Source organism: Gamsiella multidivaricata (genome assembly GCF_025024155.1).
Source record: "Gamsiella multidivaricata strain RSA 2152 chromosome Unknown BC939scaffold_31, whole genome shotgun sequence".
NCBI lineage: Eukaryota > Fungi > Mortierellomycota > Mortierellomycetes > Mortierellales > Mortierellaceae > Gamsiella > Gamsiella multidivaricata.
Genome location: NW_026251739.1, coordinates 78,655 through 98,676, shown reverse-complemented (window position 1 = coordinate 98,676; position 20,022 = coordinate 78,655). Strand labels below are relative to the sequence as shown.

General features: G+C 48.5%; 10 protein-coding genes across 10 annotated transcripts; 7 read left to right on the top strand and 3 right to left on the bottom strand.

Moving 5' to 3' along the window:
- Positions 1-96: 96 nt before the first annotated feature.
- Positions 97-1,385, top strand: BC939DRAFT_450855 (uncharacterized protein). The gene is made up of 2 exons (XM_051555578.1): positions 97-314; positions 761-1,385. The coding sequence occupies exons 1-2, from the start codon at positions 226-228 to the stop codon at positions 987-989; spliced, it is 318 nt and encodes a 105-aa protein (XP_051412372.1). The 5' UTR covers positions 97-225; the 3' UTR covers positions 990-1,385.
- Positions 1,386-1,404: 19 nt separating this feature from the next.
- On the top strand, positions 1,405-2,198 carry BC939DRAFT_155650 (uncharacterized protein). Its single transcript, XM_051550252.1, has 3 exons — positions 1,405-1,439; positions 1,541-1,854; positions 1,972-2,198. Exons 2-3 carry the CDS (start codon positions 1,594-1,596, stop codon positions 2,083-2,085), a joined length of 375 nt encoding a protein of 124 aa, XP_051412371.1. The 5' UTR covers positions 1,405-1,439; positions 1,541-1,593; the 3' UTR covers positions 2,086-2,198.
- Positions 2,199-3,139: 941 nt separating this feature from the next.
- On the top strand, positions 3,140-4,703 carry BC939DRAFT_450849 (uncharacterized protein). Its single transcript, XM_051555577.1, has 3 exons — positions 3,140-3,551; positions 3,935-4,296; positions 4,405-4,703. The coding sequence occupies exons 1-3, from the start codon at positions 3,327-3,329 to the stop codon at positions 4,640-4,642; spliced, it is 825 nt and encodes a 274-aa protein (XP_051412370.1). The 5' UTR covers positions 3,140-3,326; the 3' UTR covers positions 4,643-4,703.
- Positions 4,704-4,840: 137 nt separating this feature from the next.
- Positions 4,841-5,800, top strand: BC939DRAFT_450846 (uncharacterized protein). The gene is made up of 2 exons (XM_051555576.1): positions 4,841-5,084; positions 5,338-5,800. The coding sequence occupies exons 1-2, from the start codon at positions 4,923-4,925 to the stop codon at positions 5,542-5,544; spliced, it is 369 nt and encodes a 122-aa protein (XP_051412369.1). The 5' UTR covers positions 4,841-4,922; the 3' UTR covers positions 5,545-5,800.
- Positions 5,801-6,100: 300 nt separating this feature from the next.
- On the top strand, positions 6,101-8,538 carry BC939DRAFT_450845 (uncharacterized protein). The gene is made up of 7 exons (XM_051555575.1): positions 6,101-6,307; positions 6,462-6,667; positions 6,779-6,918; positions 7,054-7,149; positions 7,259-7,415; positions 7,545-7,724; positions 7,843-8,538. The coding sequence occupies exons 1-7, from the start codon at positions 6,193-6,195 to the stop codon at positions 8,419-8,421; spliced, it is 1,473 nt and encodes a 490-aa protein (XP_051412368.1). The 5' UTR covers positions 6,101-6,192; the 3' UTR covers positions 8,422-8,538.
- Positions 8,539-8,873: 335 nt separating this feature from the next.
- Positions 8,874-10,011, bottom strand: BC939DRAFT_450843 (uncharacterized protein). Its single transcript, XM_051555574.1, has one exon. The coding sequence runs from the start codon at positions 9,836-9,838 to the stop codon at positions 9,131-9,133; it is 708 nt and encodes a 235-aa protein (XP_051412367.1). The 5' UTR covers positions 9,839-10,011; the 3' UTR covers positions 8,874-9,130.
- A 1,483-nt stretch (positions 10,012-11,494) lies between these two features.
- BC939DRAFT_450840 (uncharacterized protein) lies at positions 11,495-11,859 on the top strand. Its single transcript, XM_051555573.1, has one exon. It carries the CDS (start codon positions 11,525-11,527, stop codon positions 11,777-11,779), a length of 255 nt encoding a protein of 84 aa, XP_051412366.1. The 5' UTR covers positions 11,495-11,524; the 3' UTR covers positions 11,780-11,859.
- A 61-nt stretch (positions 11,860-11,920) lies between these two features.
- BC939DRAFT_423610 (arginyl-tRNA synthetase) lies at positions 11,921-14,311 on the bottom strand. Its single transcript, XM_051553126.1, has 4 exons — positions 13,970-14,311; positions 13,475-13,871; positions 12,416-13,379; positions 11,921-12,309 (listed from the first exon to the last, which is right to left on the bottom strand). The coding sequence occupies exons 1-4, from the start codon at positions 14,249-14,251 to the stop codon at positions 11,976-11,978; spliced, it is 1,977 nt and encodes a 658-aa protein (XP_051412365.1). The 5' UTR covers positions 14,252-14,311; the 3' UTR covers positions 11,921-11,975.
- A 218-nt stretch (positions 14,312-14,529) lies between these two features.
- BC939DRAFT_450838 (NAC domain-containing protein) lies at positions 14,530-15,770 on the bottom strand. Its single transcript, XM_051555572.1, has 3 exons — positions 15,721-15,770; positions 14,789-15,302; positions 14,530-14,674 (listed from the first exon to the last, which is right to left on the bottom strand). Coding segments are annotated over exons 1-3 (531 nt in total). The 5' UTR covers positions 15,723-15,770; the 3' UTR covers positions 14,530-14,659.
- A 1,353-nt stretch (positions 15,771-17,123) lies between these two features.
- BC939DRAFT_476970 (uncharacterized protein) lies at positions 17,124-19,426 on the top strand (the record flags this gene model as incomplete). Its single annotated transcript, XM_051558637.1, has 4 exons — positions 17,124-17,198; positions 17,860-18,607; positions 18,700-18,980; positions 19,004-19,426. 4 exons carry the CDS (start codon positions 17,124-17,126, stop codon positions 19,424-19,426), a joined length of 1,527 nt encoding a protein of 508 aa, XP_051412363.1.
- Between the last annotated feature and the right edge of the window lie 596 nt (positions 19,427-20,022).

The following is a 20,022-nucleotide window of genomic DNA, read 5'->3' as shown; positions in this document are numbered from 1 at the left end:
GAGAGGGCGCTCTGTGCGCTGCCGACGTTGGCAGGAGGAAGCGTCGCATGACCTTTCCCCCCTTCCTTTATAACCTGCCGCGTTTTCCTCTCGCCTCCTCTTCTTCTTTTCTCTTCAACTCCACCCCTTCCTTTTCCCTGTTCCCATAGACTCCCCCCCTTCTCTGCCCACTCAACCCCCACCGCCTTTCCTTCCCTCCTCCTATTACCACTCTTTATTTCCATTATGGGTAAGAAGACCGCTGCCACCGTCAACCCGAAGCAGAACTGCGCCTGCGGGCGTCACGCCATGGGCGAAAAGGAAGCCTGCCGCTTGTAAGTGTCCGTCTATGCGCGTCTATTTTTTTCCCCCTTTTTTTTTCTTTTTTGTTCTCTCGAGTTACCTTTACTCTGTTTTACTCTGTGTCCTGAGCCGCTTGGACTCGACGCTGGCTGGTATTTTGTTTCCACTTCATTCGCCGTAACAACAAGCAAGGGTAGGCGGGTCTTGGACCAAGGATGACTTGTCAGCGTGGACTTGGCAGGCAGGGCACCTAGTCTGCGGGTTAATACGCGTGGGTGCTATTTCCTATCCATAAGAGAATACAGTTTTGGTTTACCCCACAAACAGTGTGGTCTCGTGGGTCTGCTCTGCTCTTTCTTGCATTAATCTCCCACACGATGTTTGCATAACTGCTCTCTACCATTGTGTCGTCTAAACGCCCATCTAGACTAAAGTTTTCTATTCATGCTAATATGAACGTGCACTCCCTTTTTTTTAGCTGCCCCAACGTCGTGTGCGACAGCTGCCGCGAGGAGTACTGCTGTGGACCCATTTGCGAAAAGTGCGAAAGTGACCGCGAACACCTCATGAAGTGTGACACGTGCGAGGCCCCCGTCTGCGAGAAGTGTATTGTCATCACCAAGGGTGCGCGTGAAGGAAACTCGTGCAAGAGCTGCAAGACCGGCAACGCCGTCCCCACCGCTGCCGCGGCCACTATCGGCGCCTAAGCAAGGCAAGGCTAGGGTGTACGAGAACCCGAAGGGGGTCAGCAAGTATTCGACTGCGGTTGTTCAAGCAAAGGACTGAACGGAAGGTCGAGCGAATTGGGATTTACTAGCGTCGATGAAGGAAGGAAGGGGAGGAAGAAGTCCAAGTGTATCGGCGAACGGATAGAGAAGCAGAGAGCTTTGTTCGGACTCTTGGATATTGTTTTTTTTTCCTTCTTTCTTTCTTTCAACTACTTTGGGCAGTTGGTTTCGCTTTTTTTTATTCGCCTGCAGGGACTTGTAGCTGTTATATTTGTACACACTCTTATCATGCGCCTTTTACACCATTTTTAACAGATTGCTATCGGCAAGCTGTTTGTACAGACAAGCCTGAATAAAACCGACGGACCTTTTTCAGCTATATCTTTCCTCGCTGCTCTTTGTGTAATCATGCCATACAAGCCTTGGGAGGTAGGTGGAGGGGTCAGTGCATATCGCAGGCCATCAAACGGGTTAAGGGACCAACTGTTTGTCCTGTGCCTGGCACACCCTTACCTCCCTCTTCTTCACAGACTCACCTCTTCGACCGCGAACTACGATCCGGCGTCATCGTGTTTTCCTGTTTATGCAACAGACTTCGTCTCATCAAGATGGTACAAGACATCAGTTTCTGATCCGGAAAAAAAGCATCCAGATATCGGCGAGGGATCGTCTTCAATTACTTCCCATCCTCATTGCTGAACAACTGATAGGCTCACTCCCCATCCTCTTTTTTCTGTCCGTCCTTATTTGCGGTCCCCCTACTCTGCTGGACGGCTGTAAACAGAATACACCTAAAGTTTTTAGTTCTAAAAGTTGGAGTATTCTTTGTCTACTTTCATTGTTGGTACGTGCTTCTTCATGTCGATCTAGCATACCGTCTTGTATCTAACGAGTCTGATTCTTTCTTTTCATAACCCTGGCCTATGTACGCATTGGCCTATATTTTCATTAATGAACACAGCTACTCCTCTCCGTGTCGTTTTTCAATGACATGGGCCGTCCAGTACCAGCTATACAGGAGCAAATCCGGATGTTACATATGCACTGCACGGTTGCTGTAGCCGGCTCCATATGATACCATGCGAGGCTCAGTACTTGTCCTTCGTGCATTCAAGAGACCATAGGCCCCGGTGAGCCTGGTGGCCAGGTGTAATGACGTCCCATTGTACGGATCCAATGAGCACAAAAAACGCAGATAGAGGCCCGCTCATGGAACGAGAAGCTTTAGGCCACATAGCCGATATCATCGTCGAAACAGCTGAAGATGCAGATATAACGAGCCAGAATAGGACCAGGGACAGATGGATCCGGATCATGACGGAGAAAATCAAGGATGGAAGTTTTACAGGATCACCTCATCGTCTTCGGTATGCAGCGGATATGATGTTTCTGAGGATGGACATATTCGCAGATATTTTCAGCTTTACGAAACGGCTACCTTCATGTTGTTTAACTCACACGTCATAATTCCAAATCATCTGAGTCGGCTGCTCAAGACATGCCCTGGACTTGTGAAGCTAGTCAAAAGAACATCATTGGAAGCCCACGGAGCGGGAGGATCCTGAGGACCAGCAACAAAGGGTATACGACCTGGCTCTCAGGAATATTGAGCCTATCACTGCCACTTCGAATAAGGCAGCCAAGGGTACAAAGCGAAGACGGATGGAGAGCGAACACGAAGACCTCAGCCTAGATCAAATAAAGGCGTTGGTTACTATTTCAGCAACAAGGTGGAGTGTGAAAGAAGCCTGTGCTGCGGAGGACTTGTCGTAGTCTGCCTGATGTATCCTGTTATCACGCGTGTCGATTGGCCTAGTCTTTCATTGTCTCAAATCGGATGGCAATCTGGCATTTGATGTTATCACGGCCGATGTGGTGCTGTTCATGGGAAATACGCCTGAGAACAATATCCTGATAGAGCATGAAGACATCCTGGCTGGATGCGTGACAATAGTAACGAGCCTATGGTGGACAGATAGGCTGTGGCAGTTGTCAGTTGCAGACATACGGTGCGACCGAGGGTAGATCACTCGGCCTATGGAGGTAATGCGGTAATGGGGATGGTTCGAGTTGTTCACAGCTAAAAACGATCCGCGACAACCACCATTCTGTCGCAACTCTTGTTCTTCTCTCTCTCCCTGGACCCACTCCTCACTCCCGGCCTGTCGCTCCCGGACTCGTTGCCGGCACTCATCCCCCCTCCATTCCTCTCATCACCGACAACTGTGCGATCCCTCATTCCTTGCACCATTCTACCTCACCCTCTTCTGAATTAAAATAATCTGCCTGCCTAATTTGGTCCTCGCCCTCGTAAACATGCCTTCATTCTTTGTCCGAGCCCTGAAGCTGAACCGCTTCCAACCCAACAGGATCGTCACCTCGCACCTCGTCAGTCCAATGACACTTGCGATCGTCCGAGGCATAGAGTTCCTCTATACCTTCGTTACCTCGATCATTGTCTGGGCCACCACAAAAGCAGCGGTGGATTACTTCCAATACTTTACGCACTTGTCCTACTTTGGCCTCATGGCATACCTGTTCGTAAGTCGTACATCTTTGTTCATCTCTTTTACTCGAGAACTTCCTGTTGCGCATGCATCATCGACATCCTTGCGAAGCAGGGACACTTCATTTGCAATGGATGCTTTTTCTCTTGTGATCTGAGAAGCACCTTGTTTGTGACATCTCGTAGCCAACGAAGAACGTTGTGAAAAAAAAGGGATCAGCATTTCCGTTTATTAGTGAGAAGCCCTTTTTGCCAACTCAGTCGACTGACACAGCTGAAAATTTTTCGTACCACGTCCGTGGAAACGGGTCATCTTAATAGGGTTTACGCACCTCAATCTTCCATTTTGTTGGAAGTATTCTCTCTATACCCTAGCGATACTAACCCGCAGCCGCAATTCTTTTCTTCTATATAATAGGCTTCGACTGTTTGGAGTACATTATACCTGCGTCGACCAGAATCCGAGCGTGCAAAATGGCTCAGGAGTGGATCGCCTTGGTGGGGCTACACCCATTGGCTGTTTTATTCAACCGTCGTGACCTACGCAGTGGTTATTCCGATCGTCTTTTGGTCATACCTTGCATGGGACAGAGCCAGTTGGACACGGATGGAGTACTTCCGGAACATCAGTGTACATGCCTTGAATGGAGTCTTTGGAGCGGTGGTCGAGTTGATTCTGAACAGGCACTTTTTGCTGCCGGTGCATTCACTCTTTGTGGCAGCGGTTATGATCCTTTATATGCTGATGACATTTCTTGTATTCGCAGGACAGGGTACTTGGTAAGAACACGATGGTGCCTCTGGAAGAAAATTGGGAAAGAAAGGGAGAGCGTATTGTGATTCTAATGGACGGATTTTAATTATTACTCGTTGTCGTTTCACATCTAGGGTGTACCCATTCTTGGACTGGAGCCAGGGGCCGATAGCAGCGGCATACTACTTTATAGTCGCGGCTGGACTTTTCGTGATCTATTTCATCCTTTATTTCCTTCACAAGTACCGTAACAAGTGGCTCGCCAAACGTAGCATCAAGGTCAATGGTGATCTGGACAAGGAATATGAGGGACGTGACCAGGACGACGAGAAGGAGATGGAGGAGGGTGAAGGCTCCGAGAATGCAGTATAGAGACTATAATAACGATCCAAGGATATTCATAAATAACAATGCCTGCGCAGGTCGCCAGGAACCCAGAAGCAGGCCTCCTTGAAATTGGTGGCGGCCATCGGAGCTCATGAAAATCATAATTTCACTTTGTAGAGGTCCTCTGCCTAGCCGTGTGGCTTGCAGGACGCTTCCTCCCGAGCGGCCAGTGTTGTCCCAGAGTCCACCAGGACCGTTGTGAGGTGATGCACACAATCGTCCCTCGTTCCTCGTTCGTCTTGCTCTCTTATACCATCCCATAACCATGTCCCGCCCTACTACCATCTTCGCCGGCCTTCTGGTCTCGGGAGCGATTCTTTACCACTTCAGGGCAGAGCTCTCATCGGACATGCATCAAGTCAGGAACCAGTTGACCGACGTCCAGAACCGTCTCACCGGATCTGTCCCCGGCAGCAAGATCAGCAACGTAAGGGCGACTGAACTTCGGACGCTGATATTTATTTCTGGATTGTCATGTCTTATATGGAACAGTTGGGGATTTTATCGCACCCTGGATGGTCAGGAGGAGCCAGGGGCAGGGATAGGAGACCTAGCGTACCTGAACACATTGTTCATATCCCTAGGCGCGATTCCTCAAGAAGCCGTAGAGGCCAATGAATGTCTCCCTTACTAACAACCCGTCTTGAATTGTGCCCTTTTGCAACTTCTAATGACTGTAGGCCCTCACATCACATCCTACTGCTTCGATCCTCGACAAGCCCAAGGAGCTCCTTGACGAGTCGACAACGTACATCCAGAGCCGGATCTTGCCCTCGGTCAAGGATACCTGGAACTCGCATGTGATCGGTCTGGCCACGAACATCAACGAACTCGATGCGGAGAAGATTCAAAAGAAGGTCAAGGAGGTCAAGGACAAATGGCTGTAAAAAAAAAAAAAAAAAAAAAAAACAGTAATCGACAAATAGCGCACCTGAATAACAGTTGCAGGACTATCTTCAGCATGCTCTGGACAAAGTGAAAAATCGAAGAGACGATAATGGCTTTCTCGGGAGTTATGGATTGCAAGTTTTTTTTTTCTTTCTTTTGGACGCGACTTTAGGAGCGAGCAGTCTCCACTTTTTTTTTTTTACTTTTTACATAATAATCTTGACAGATTGGCAATAAAACATATTAGAACAAAGACACTTGCTTGGCCCAATTGGACTTTTGTGCTGTTGGGACATGAACGTTAGCCTTGGAAAAGGTGCTGTAGTGTCAACTGAATCATTATTCTTCAGCATCATAGCGCTGAGAGGACGAAGATCCATGGGACGGACCCCGATGCTACAACAGCAACCGTATGCCTCCTCTTCTTCCTAGTACATGCATGGAACACGAATATGGACGCGCTTTCTTCGCGTAGGAGCACACGAGAAATTGGCCCGGTGAACTTAAGAGGTAGTCAGCATTCTTTTTTTTTTTTCTTTTTCCCACAGTCGTGGAGTCCGTCTATTCCATTTTCCTCAGTTCATCCCTCCACATCCCTCCACATCCCTAAACGACTTTCCACATCATTCACCCCGATTCCATTTTAAATGACGAACAAAACTCGTAGTGTTGCGATTGTCGGCGCAGGACCCGTTGGCGCGCTGATGGCTGTCTACTTTGCGAACCGTGGGTGGAACGTCCACCTGTACGAGACCCGTCCTGGTACGAATTTAAATTTGTCCACCCCCCCTCCCAATGCACAATGCACTGGCTCGCATGTTTTGCGTCTTTATCACACATACATCTCCGAACACGTCCATCGTTTCGTCGGTTCGCCCGCTAATCCAACGTCTCTTGAATCGGTAACGATGGTTAGATATGAGATTACCCGAGAACAAAGCCAAGATCCAGAACCGATCCATCAACTTGGCACTCTCCGTCCGTGGATTGACCGCGTTGAAGGGCACAGGATTGGCCTTGGACGAGCTGATCATGAAGTCCGGTCTCCCGATGCGCGGCCGTATGCTTCACATCGGAAGGGAGGGACAGCTTGTTAGCCAGGATTATGGTGTACACGGTGAGGTAGCGTACAATATTCGTCACTGGAGATGGTAGATGGGTGCGGAATTGGATTGAAAGGGTGCTGACATGCTTCTTTGCCTCTTTACTTTTTTTTTGTTACTTGATATTTAGTGTATCAACTCTGTGGACCGCGCAAAACTAAACGAGGATTTGATCACGGCCGCAGAGGCGTTAAGCAACGTCCATGTGTCGTTCAACCTTGCGCTCAAGAGAGCAAATCTCGATAAAGGAACCCTCGAGCTCGAGAACAAGTAATGTCCAAAGCCTTTATACTTTACATTATATGCGTAACAAGTCTTGCAGATCGATTATGGGTAACTCGTCATCATCCTATGCTGACACTGGTTATATGAATATTCTGTTCTGTCGTGTGTGGCTATATGTAGGATCACAAAGGAAGTTGTCAGAGCAGAGGCAGACTTGATCGTCGGATGTGATGGCGCTTACTCCGCTGTCAGGAACTCACTAATGCGCTATGTCAGGTACTTGAGCAAAAGCAACCCATACGAACAACGGGGCATGTGGAAAGAATGTTTGAGGTTTTTTTTTGCTTGATGACTCTTGCCTTGATGTTTAATCGTTTGGCTGCAGAATGGATTTCGAACAGGAATACATCCCACACGGATACTGCGAGTTGAGTATCCCTCCCAAGATCGGCGCCGATGGCAAGCCCGAGTTCGCTATGGATTCCCAGCACCTTCATATCTGGCCTCGTCACAAGTTCATGATGATCGCGCTTCCGAATCCTGTAAGTTGCCTCGGTCATGAGTTTTGTCCGCAGTGTATCTCTCTGCAAATCAAAAGTGGTCTAGTTCTGACAGCATTCGTTTTCATTGTATTTGGTCTCTTGCTTTCAAATGTTTGACAATCGATATAGGACAAATCGTTTACGGTGACGCTGTTCATGCCATTTGCCAACTTTGAAGCAATCCACAACGAACAGGATCTGATGGCGTTCTTTGAAGAGTACTTCACGGATGCGGTCACTCTTATTGGCAAGGACTTTTTGATTAAGGAATACTTCAAGAACCCCAAGGGTTCACTCGTCATGGTCAAGGTATGTCTGCTGTACTTGAAGACCTCTCATTTTGATATTAAATGCTTTCCTCTTGACATTGGTTACTCACGTATACATGTCCACGTCATTACCGCGGACCAAACTGATTTCGATATAGGCGAACCCATATCATTACAAGGACCGCTGTATCATCCTCGGCGATGCTGCTCACAGCATGGTCCCGTTCTATGGCCAAGGCATGAACTGCGGCTTCGAGGACGTCCGCATCCTGGACTCTCTTCTCTCAGAGTTCAACGTGAAATCAACCAAGCAAGGCGATTCAGACAAATCCCTTGAGCAAGCACTTCAGGCATACACGGACCGACGCGCGAAGGACCTGAAGGCGATCTGTGAACTGGCCTTGTACAACTACACGGAGATGCGTCATGGGGTCACATCGCCCGTGTACCTGATGCGCAAGAAGATCGAGTCGTGGTTGCATTTGTTGGTCCCGACAAGGGTGATTCCGTTGTACACGATGGTCAGTTTCTCGAACAGACCGTATTCGGAGGCCTATGGGCGTCATCATCGACAGGGGTTCTGGTTGGGCGTCGCGGGTGCGGCCGTGGGGCTGGGCACGGCGGCTGGGTTGGTTCTCGCCGGGTGGAAGCAGAGGAGACAGCTAAGAGATGTGGGCGAGTTGTTCAAGGCTGCGTTCTTGAACGCGGCGCATTCGGTTCAGAAGCTGGTCCAGTAGAATTTCTGGAGACAGTTAGTCCACGAAACCAAGGAGCGGATTATTGCCGCTCAGGAGGATCCTGTTCCCTATGGATGTTCAATTGATAGACGGCAATAAAACCACTTTGTTAGAGGAGCATGAAGACGAAAGGGGCGTAATAACCCATTAGAGGATTGCATACATTGCTGGGAAGAAAAAAGAAAGTGTGACAGACCCGGTATTGTGGCAAAGATACACGGGGCGCAATTTGATTCAATAAGAATGGTGTTGCAGGTTAGGGCAAAAAACACCTCCTGCTTCGGCAGCATGTGTCAGAGGGTGCACGGTAGACTAACAGGGGAGCGGCGTTTACATCTTCTGCGCTCGGGGTTCCCATACCGACGAACGACACCTTTAAAAACAACAACAAACAACAACAACCCGGGGAAAAAGGTACAGATTTTCCGCAGCGGCAAAGACTTTTTTTCAGCTTCTTGTTTACATGTATTTATTCAATCTCTATTGTTTATATGGTGGCGGCAAAGTGAATAAAAAGATATGTGCGGAGAAGGAAGTCTGTTTGTACAAGGTTGCTTCCCCCTAACGGTTATCGTGTATATGCTGTGTATAGTGTATGTCGCATGTGAGTGTAAAATGCACGAGTTCGATATTTACAAATGGTCCGGGAGTGGGGTGGATGTCCTCAAGGACTTCAAAAGTGAAGGGAAAAAAAAAAGAGTCTTCCTCCTTAGATACCGCCGGCAGCCAAGTCGGCAGCGGCAGAGCGACCACCATAGGCCGTCACCACCGCCTCAACCTCATCCTCCTCATCCTCCAATTCTTCGGGGACCAAATCCCCATCCTGGAGACCGTTCTCCCTCAACCAACCCTCCTTCTCCTCAACAGCCGCGATCTTCTTCTCGAGAGTAATTTGGACCTGGGACTCCTCCTGGTCCTCGTCCTCACCATCGTCCTCCTCGTCGTCTTCCTCCTCCTCCAAGATCTCACCCTCGATAGTATCGTCCTCATCGGGGCGGACCAATCCCTCGGTTTCAGTATCCAACAGCTCGTTTCCGGCATCGTCGTCCTCTTCATCCATAATAGCGTGGCCCTGGAGATTGCTCGCGGCCGTGAGCTGGCGGAGAGAGCGAGTTGATGTGCGGTGGTACCATGAAGCGGCCACTACGGGTTCTGAGAGGAGCTTGTCGATCTTTGTTGAGCGCACGTGATGTGGCTGAGAAGGGGAGGAGGCAGAGGAAGGATGAGACCGAGACTTGAGTCGGATACGTCCAGCGGGGGAGGGCTGTGATTGTTGTTTGGTATCGAGTTGGGGTTCCTGAGAGGCGGTGGCGGGCTGGTGTGAGGCTAAGATGCGCGAGAATGGAGCAGCCTCAGTGGAGTTGATGACTGAGGCACTGACGAAAGCCAACAGCAAGAGAAGAGTAGAGTGTTTCATGGCGGGAAATATTGAGGCACAATTAATGTGACAGGCGGTGTGAAATTGGCGTGCAAGTACAAGAATGTGCGTGTATAGTGAATGTGTTATTTAGTTGTGCTGCACAGCTGTGGGAGGAAACAGAGCGACAAAAAGAGGGAGGAGAAAAAAAGTGAAAAAGTGGGTGGGATTCTGAGGAGAAAGAAGAGGGAGGGGGGGCCTATTTAAATGGTTCCTGCAAGGATACGTATTTTGTTAATTTGGCCGTGTATCAAGTGTCTCCGATTGAAAACCAATTTCCCATTCAGAAGTATGGTCTATTGAATAATAAACAAGCCCATGGATCAATTCAATGCATACAACTCCGTCCCACAGTAGTCTAATGTCTGAACCTCGGGCTAGTACAAATGTTCGGCGGAGGATCAAACTTTCCATGTGTACTATACATCTACCCTACGCCCTTCTTCCCCATCCCACTCTCGTTGGACTAGGATTATCACTAATCATCCTGCCTATTGTACTAGTCCACTTGCCGCATGAACATAGACCTACAGCAAATATGTCCATGTCTGCAAAAAGCAATCGAGAAGCTCTCGATGCGAGATGGTCAAACGTGCCTCGACTGTTGGGAACTGCCTGAGTAATATCCAGCTGGTTGAATATGTGTAACATCAATAAGATCCCAGATAAGGAACTCCCACAGCCAAAAAAAATACCGCAAGGCGCGTGCCAACTGCTTGCCGAACTCTGCATCCGATCTGTACTCCCATGTGTGGTAACCCTCCATGAACAACCATATATTATTTTGCATAAACGCCAAAGTGAGCCGGCTGCTGGGAAAAAAAACATTGTGCACGTAGCGACTGGCTGCACACAATCTTCTATTGCTTGTGCAACCACACCCCCATTCTTTCCTAGGCCACTATGGTCAGGACCTAAAGACAAAAGAGTCTGACCCCGAGCTCTTTCTTCCTCGTTTTCTCAGATGGAGTTGAGAGGGGGGAAGAAAGGGATGGAGGCTTTTCTTAGATACTGTAGCCCCTCGGTAGAAGGAGGCAGAGGCTACAGCAGAATACTATTTTCGAAGACCCTCTGATATCCATGTGCAGTACAACATCCTACGTTTCCCATCCCGCCTTATCAACGGACGATACGACATTCGTTTAAATCGGATTAGCGATGAGAGTTCCGACACACTCATGTCCAAATTGTATTGCATCCGTGCGTGCATAATAGGCAATGCCACTCAACCTAATACGTATAGTATATTATCTCATTCAACGAAGAGTGCTTGAATTTACTTCTCGATTCAGAATAATGATAACCATCCATCTTTTACAGGTACCTGGCTCCCGATTATTCTTATTGCAATAACATGCAGCCCACGTTGATGTGTATATTTTACTGAACACAAAGACCATGGTGCTGAAGGACATGTATCTTTGTCTCCGAGATACGGGCCAACAGCACTTGGTAGTTTGTTTGTTTGACTTTCTTGCCCCTGGCGTTTCATTTCGCAATAAACTATAAATGTCTCTCAACCCCTATTGGCCCCCGAAACGCCCCTTAGTTGTGGCAGTGCCTCCAGACGTCAGTGACTCTTGCCCTGAAAACACCCGCTTTCACTCTGCTTCTCTATACCTCCTATGTCTCGCTGTGCGGCTTTTCCTTTGTGGCACACCAAGAAACACTTCGAAAGGTAGCTTGATGACATTTTTGGCATCGTATGTGTGCTTATTTCTTGAGAGCACGCGTGCTTCAAACTTCCATTTTTGTCCTTTCTGTGCATCAGGCCATCTAATTAATCTGGGCTCATCTTTTTTTCCCAAGGACCTGTTCATTCGCTCCGCTACTCGGCCACCCAAAGGACCGCCAAGGGCGCACAGCCAGTCAGCCAGCCAGACAGCCCTAAAGTCTAATTTCAAAGAGAGAAGCATTTTGGGCAACAGCCCATATCGTTGAAGTACATGTACATATACGCCCTGTTAAATAAGAATGAAAATAAAAAACCATGACAATGGCGCCTCTCTCCAAAAGAGTCATACTTATAAAATAGAAAAATGTCATTTTCGTCAGCAGAGATGCCCAAAGATACAATTATCTATTTTTATTTTACAAGTGCAATTGTCATGTACGAATGTGATCGGGCGCCTTTCTTTCACATCCGCTCCAAGGGTTCTAATCCCAGGATACGCATACCGTTACCAAGTGTCACACGGGCAGCCCAGAGGAGCAACATACGTGCCTCGGCCAGATCGTGCTGCCCAGCCTCGACTGCAGATTTGACCTGCAGGACCTGGTTTGCAGAACTGATCGCGTGCGACAAGTTAAAGAGATAGTTGACGATCATGGACGGTTCAAAAGTCTGAAGGGTCTGAAGCGTTATGTCCGGGTACATCGAAATCGCGTTCGCGAGATCAAACGCCTCGGGTTCTATGAGGAGGTCGGTGTTGGCGTCCGGATTGAGGGGCGTGCCAGATTTGCTCTCGATTCTATTTTCAATAAATAGGTAGATGAAGCAATAGGTACCTCAATTTTAGGGCAATTGAGATATTAAAGTGGTAGCAAATTGTTGATAAATAAGGAAATGACTCTTACCCGCAGAGACGCGCGTGTGCGTATTGGAGATAGATGCCTGTATTGCCTGTCGACTCAGTCATGCGCTTCCAGCTGAACTCATAGCCTTTCGAACTGCGTGCCTGGAAATCCTGGATGACGACTGCTGAGATACCTAGCTGATCTGCCACTAATGCTACGCCATCCTCCTCGTCCTTGTTGGTTTCGCCTGCAATTCCTTGGAAGGACACCTTGACAGCTTCGAACTTTGACTCGTTCTCCTTCATCTTTTCCAGCATAGTGCTCTGTGCCGTGTCGAGAATATCCTCCAGGAACACAGCCTTGCCCTTGCGTGTTGACATGCCCTGAACTTTTCCGAACGAGATATGTTGTAGGGAACGACTCCAGTGCGGCAAAGCCCCTGCAGCTTCTGCGGCTGCGGCCTCCTCCGCAAATGCTAATTCCATGATCTTGAAGAGCCGCTTCATATGCAGGTTCTGGTCGTCTCCAATCATATACAGGTGTCGATGAAACTTGAACCGCTCAACTCGTTCCAGGCATGCGCCTACATCTCGAGTCAGGTACAAGGTCGTTCCATCCGCTCTACGAAGTGCACAAACACCCAATCCATGCTCTGTGAGGTCCACGACCCAGGCGCCATCCTCCTGTTCCTTGAGTAGATTTTTCTTCCGCAAAAGATCGTACGCCTGAGGCACATATTTGGCACTCTCGGATTCGCCAGAATAGACATCAAACTCGATTCCGAGCCGCTTGTACATGATTTTGTAGACATCGATCGACAAGGCTCGAAATTCTTGCCAAAGGGAAAGGACCTTGGGCTCATTGTCTTCCATCTGCTTAAAGTATTGGTTAGCCAATTTGTCGAGTTCAGGGTTTTCGGTGATGTCGCGGTTGATCTTGACATAGACGTCGTACAGATGTTTGATGGGGTCCCGATGCAGCTTTGTCCTGTCTCCATAGCGGTCGAATCCCACAGCCATTAGACCTAATATTTGCGGACAGAGCAAGCTTGCTTAGTCATTGTGTATTGTTTGTAAAATGGCCATCGGATCAATTTCGCCTTTCACCCATGAAACGTACCGTACTGCTTGCCCCAATCGCCAAGATAGTTGATGCCTACGACCTGATATCCGAATCCTCTCAGCAGTCTTGTGGCAAAGTTTCCGAGAATCGTTCCACGCAAATGTCCCCCGTGAAAGGGTTTAGCAATATTAGGGGAGCTATAGTCGATGGCGATCACTTGGCCCTGTCCGATGGTTGGATCCATGCCGTAGCCAAGACTTGCCACATACTGTTTTGATCTTGATAATGGAGATGATGCTGATGTTGACGATAGTTGTGAAAGGTATTGCGCTTTTGTCTCTTCGGCTCTGATTACATCCTGGATGGTGTCTCGCGTGTATTGGCGTTCGTCGACAGAGAAGTTCAGGAACTGGCCCACAGGGCTGACAGATCGGATCGGACCAGTCATATCAAACTGTAGAGACGCAAAAAGAGAATATAGGATAGAATGGTATCGGTCTTTTAATGCCCAAGCACCGTTAGATCGGTGATTCCTGCATCGTTTGTTCTTACCTCATGCTGTATCCTCCCGAGCAATTGCGCCTTCATATCCTGTACACCATGATTCTTGCTTATAGGTCCACTATCCTGCAGTCGATCCGGCTTGCCGGCTCCATCAAGGATTTTTTTTTTGGGAACATTGGTCAAAAGAAAGAGTCGAGGCAGGGGTACCGCAAACGTTCCGTGTCCCTTGACCTTGGGTCGATCGATCGCCTTTGCAATGGCCGAAGCATCCCCTCCTGTGACTTTGGCCAGTTGGCTTGCAATCACGTTCTTGAACCGCGCTGATGCCATAAGCAGTTCTGTCCTTCTTCACTCTCGTTGTCCTAGGATGGGTTGCGCTGAGGTTGATGGGCAAAATGGTTCGCCTGCTTTCAAGTTTATATTCCCGGTTGTGGAAACAAACACGCTTTGCCAGTCACTTTTTCTTCTTTTTCAGGCACCAAGCATTGAGAAGAGCACAGCATAGCATAGCATAGCATAGCATAGCATAACATAGCATAACATAGCATAGCATAGCATAGCATAGCATAGCATAGCATACAATAGTACATAATAGCATAAGCGAGACATGGGCAAACAGTGCTTTTGATGATTTTTATTTCCGCTCACGCCTTTTTAGATTTTTTTCTTGGTTCGTGGAAAGTAAAAACGAAAAATGATAGGATGACCGACCGATTAATACTTCAAACGTTGTGGGTTTCACATAGTCAACTCCTATTGTCAGATATGTGAGAAAAAAGCAGAAAACGTGTGTTAGTAATCCTAAAAATGACCTTTGACGCGTCGAAAAGTGGAGCATGCCGACGACCGGGTGGATCAAGCGCTTACCATGATGGCGTTGACAATGTCGTTATTATGGGCCTTGAGGGCCTTGACAGCCTTGGAGCGGCTGACGTTTGCCTGGGCAATGACGAGCTCAATGTCCTCCTTGCTGACATCTGTCTCATCAACCTCCTCATCGTCCTCCTCATCAGCAGCGTCGGCAGAGGGAGTGGCAGCCTCGGTGGCCTCACCAGCATCCTTGAGGACCTCGGAGGCAGCAGCGAGCTGAGACTGCAAGCTGTTGAGATCCTCGGTCTGTCCCTCACCAAAGACAACATAGGTGTCAGAGTTCAAGGACCTGTAGACATCGGGCTGGGAGATGGCCAAGATACCCTGACCGGAGCGACGGATCGTGACGCGGGTGACGCCCTTGATCTTAACGAGTCCGAGCTTGCTGAGGGCCTTGCGAGCCTTGATCTCACCGCGGGACTGGACACGGGAAGAAGAAGAAACCTGCTGCTCAGAGTCAGAGTCGTCGTGGATCTCCTCGATGGTGGCGGTCTTGTTCTCGATATCGGCCCTAAATGTTGCATTTGAACAATTGAAGGAGATAATAAAGCATAGGCCATGAATAACATGATCAATGGATCGTCCATTGGTAAGCTAGCGGTGTAGCATGTCCTGGCATGGCTCAATGGTTCGCTGAAAATGTCCTCCTTGGAAACCAATGATAACAACAAGATAGCGATAGGATCAAAAATGCGGGCTGCATAACCGCCCCCTAACGCTCTAGAGTCGATTCATCCCATATCTTCCTCGGTTAAAATGCTGACAATGGTGCTCTCCTATACGTTTCTGCTGTGATATCCTGATAGCCTCCTATTGTGTTGCCTTCCTGTTCTTCTGAACAGAACACGTATAAAAAAATCCTCTGGCGTCGACAATGGGATTGAATGTTCTCAATCAGCTTCTTCTGGATCAGCGGGTGCACTGCTTACATTATGACTTTAGGTGTGGGGATTGTGAGAATAGGGAAGGAAGGATGAATGGAATGGATTCGACGCAAGGTTTTTTTTGTTTTGATTCGTGAATACGGTCCCAACAGGTAACCACACGTGATAATGACCCTGTATCGTATGTACTTCAAATCCAGAGGGCCCGCGAATCTATTTGAGTCCCCCGTGAGCTATGAAGAGCAGGCAGGACCATGGCCAATGATCCATAGCCCAGAGACCATAGACCGTAGACTGAAGACCATAGACCGAAGACCGTAGACCGAAGACCGTAGACCATGGACCGATGGGTGCTTCTTTTGTTTGACTTGCGCCTACTAGAGCTATTAGTCTTGGTGTGGCACTATCTATCTTCCTATGGAGCAGCTACGTATGAGAATGCATATTTTTATCTACATCTATTTATTCATTTACATTGCTTGCTGTTGATTGCTCCCTGTTGTATCCGTCCATCCAATTTTCTCGTCTCGTTTTGTTCCCCTGGATAACCTCCTTTTCACAGTTTGTGGAAGATAAAATAGGCATTCGGTAGTCCCACACAAAAGAAAAAGTACACCCACACGCACACCTGAGCATATTCTCTGAGAGCACAAAAAGGTCTTCTTCTCCACCAAAGACCCTCTTTCTTTCTTTTTTTCCTTTCTGTTCCTCGTCCTCAACTCTACACTCTCCCTGATCATCATCTCCTTCACGCCTGTTCCCCCTCTGCTCCACCAGCTCTTTCCTGACTCATGTTAACGAACTAACTGTTTCCCCTCCGCTTGTTCACTGTGCTTTTCTTTTTTATCTTTCTTATTCTTTCTCGTCTCGTAGTTATACATGCATACTCTTTTCACACCTACGTTTTTCTCTCACTTGTTTTTATCCACTACCCATTGAATATCAGAAAACCCTCCTGAACACGAACACATCCAAGCACCCACATCCCCTGTAGTCTCGTAACTCAAGACTTGTGCAAAAGCACCTTCTTTTTATATCTCGCACTCTTTGTCATCCAACTGAACACAAAACTACTACATCCCACACGAGCAAAAAATCCCACTTGGTTTTTTCCTATTGCTTTATTCATATAGCTCCATCAATTGGTTCGAGAATCATAACCACCTATTAACACTAAAAAAAAAAACTACGAAAAAAGCCTCGCTCCGTTACCCAGCACCATGACGACCAAGCATCTTGACATGACCTTTGACGCTATGTCCCTTCGGGACAACGGCCCTGCGTCGCCAATTGACCACCAGCATCAGCCGACGTACCAACCGCAGCACCAACGCCGCTATTCGCAGTATGGGTCTGAGCGCGGCCCGGCCAGCCCCCTGACACGCAAGCCGACTAATGGCGGAGGGAATGGGAATGGTGCATCTGGGTACCAGTCTCAACGAAACAGCATGGGCATGGGAATGAATGGTGTGCAGAGCACGAGCGGCAAGCGCCATTCGAACCGCATGTCTCTGGTCAGCGTGGTAAGGCACACACTTCTTGTTAATGTTCCTAGGCTGTTTCACTTTTGGGAGGGGGATCGTCACCGGGGGTTTATTTTATTGTCCTGTGCAGTCCCTAGCTGTGGTCAATGGCCAATATTCTGTCTATCGGTGGCAGCATGCAATCGAACAAAACGAGGGCAAGGGGATCCGTCGGTAAAAGACAAAAAAGAAAACAGTGGTAGGAAGTGGGATAGGGTCCTGATGTTTGTATCTGTTTATGTGTTGTTTGTACGTGGATGTACATGGTGCATGGCACATGGGACAGGTTGCATGCCATGCAACCACATACCATTTTGCTCTTCTCTCCCCTGACTTGGTCTCCCTTGGTGCAGCGGAAAAAAAAATTGGAGGACCACATTTCCTGTGTGACAGTCGACGGACGGATAACCCCTAGAGTCTATTGCCATGCCCATGGATATGGACATAGACATGCATGCATGCACCCTGCTCTCTCTGTCTATCTTTGCCACGCCTCTCCTTCCATGCACCACTCATCTTCGTTGTTTCATTTTCCCGACCATCTTTCTTCCCGCCCTGACCTGTCGCGCTTCTTTGTTTTGTTTTTTGATGCTCTGGTGTTGGCTCTCTTTCTAACCCCACATGTTCTTGGTGGTTCTTAATTCAATGACTGCTCCCTTAGAACTGGAGCCCACCTCAGGCTTCGCCCATCCAGTCCCCCGTGCTCCAGCAGGATCCACGCCAGCAGCAGTACTACCAGCATCAGGCCTATGCCTACCAGCCTATGCAGCCCGGCCCTCTGATTGGTCAATTTCAGTCTCAGCCCTACCAGCAGCCCTTCCAACAGTTCCCCCACCCCCAGCAGCAACAGCCCCCACAGCAGCAGCAACAGCCGCAACAGCATGGAGAGGAGCACGTCGATACTATTCCGACTGCTATCGTGATCAAGAACATTCCCTTTTCGGTCAAGCGCGACTCCTTGCTTGCTATCCTTGATAACCTCGACATCCCCAAGCCCTATGCCTTCAACTACCATTTTGACAACGGTATCTTCCGGGGTCTGGCCTTTGCCAACTACCGAACAGCTGAGGAGGCCGATTTGGTCTACAACTCTGTCAACGGATTCGAGGTTCAAGGAAGAAAGTTGAGAGTTGAGTATAAGAAGGTGATGCCTGCGGCGGAGCAAGAGAAGAGAGACCAGGAGAAGGCTGCTGCCGCTGCTGCCGCTGCGCAGGAAGCCCTTCAGCGCAGAGAGATGGAGATTATGGAGAACCAGTTGCTGGAACAGCAACAGGAAAGACAGGAGAGACAGCGTGAGCTAATGGAACTGCAGAGTCGCGAGTTTGATCGCACTCGCAACCGTGCGTCCGCAGCCCTGTTGGAGCGACGGGACTCGGGACGCAGTCTTTTGGATCGCGACGACTCGTCTGGTATGTTCAATCTGGTGGCAAAAAAAAGGGGTGTGTTCAAATGGTGCCGTTATACCCCTCTAACAAAGATTTCACCCAATGTACTATTATAGGGTCGCTGAACCAATTGGATTTGAATGATGGAGAGACCCTGGCATTTTATGACCGCCTGCTCATGTTCCGAGGCGATGCTACGAAAGACGATATGATCTTCCCCGAGAATCTGAGCGCTCGTCAGCGCAGAATTCTGCATCTCATTGCCGACAAGTTGTCGCTGCATCATTACACCGAGGGCGAAGGAAACCTTCGTCGATTGATCATCATGAAAACCCCTCCCCCCAACTCTGCCCTGGATTCTTCTGCCGGCTCCGCAGGACCGGGCACCCCTACCAAGGTATGAACGGACGAAGTGTACAGTATATGAAGCGCGAACAGTATCTCACAGGACCACTGACCCAAGTTCTATATCTGCTCTCTACTTCTCATGTTGAACAGCAACGCCCAATGTCGTTTGCTGGACGCGGCTCTCTTCGCTCTGAAAGCCCGATCTACAAATCGCGCTCGCCTCTGCCTGATATTCCTTCCTCGACCACCTCTTCTATCCTATCTACCTATACATTTGCGTCATCAACGACTCGGTCGACGGGCTCCGCTTCGCCCACACGATCACTGTACAGAAAATCGATGGTGTTTGACGCGGCTACTGCAAGCAGCACGATGAACACCAACCTGATATACCCCATCCGCCAACCCAAGGGACCCGAGCCCGGAAAGGTGTTTACGATTCGTGAACAGAAGCAGTTGCGCGATGCAACCATGATCAAGCCTGCATTCTTTTAATGACAATATTTCATTTGACATAGAAAGGCGCCAGCAAATATTTCCCTTCCGTAGCCACTTTGCCCATCCATTTTTAACCTGGGATTTCTTCCGTCTCTTTTAACAAAAGATGACACAAGGACACGGTTGTTGTAAAGAAACCAAAAAAAAAAAAGAGCCAAGAATAAATACAGCGATCTTTTTGTGTGAAAAGAAAGTGCCTACCAACAGTAAAACACATGACGAAAACGGTGGTGGATGATACGATACCAGTATTTAGGCCGGATTCGCTACCGCATTCATACGAAAAGCGAATGTTAATTTGAAGAATTAGAGTAAAAGTTTGCGGATGTGGGAATGTGGGAAAGAGAGTAGATGTCGTCCTAAAATCTATGTAGCGCCTTCTTCATCTACACTACCGGAGCCTTGAGTATCCTCAGGTCACAAATCACTGTATATTGCCCCTTGAAAGTCGTCCTGTTACTTCTACATGGGGCACGAATGTGCGTCTCGATCATCTCAACTGATTGCTGTGTTTGTGCTTCCAAAACAAATTTGTATCGTGAATGTAGTCCGAGACCCGAGCGGGGGAAGGAGGGACCTGCATAGTCTACTGA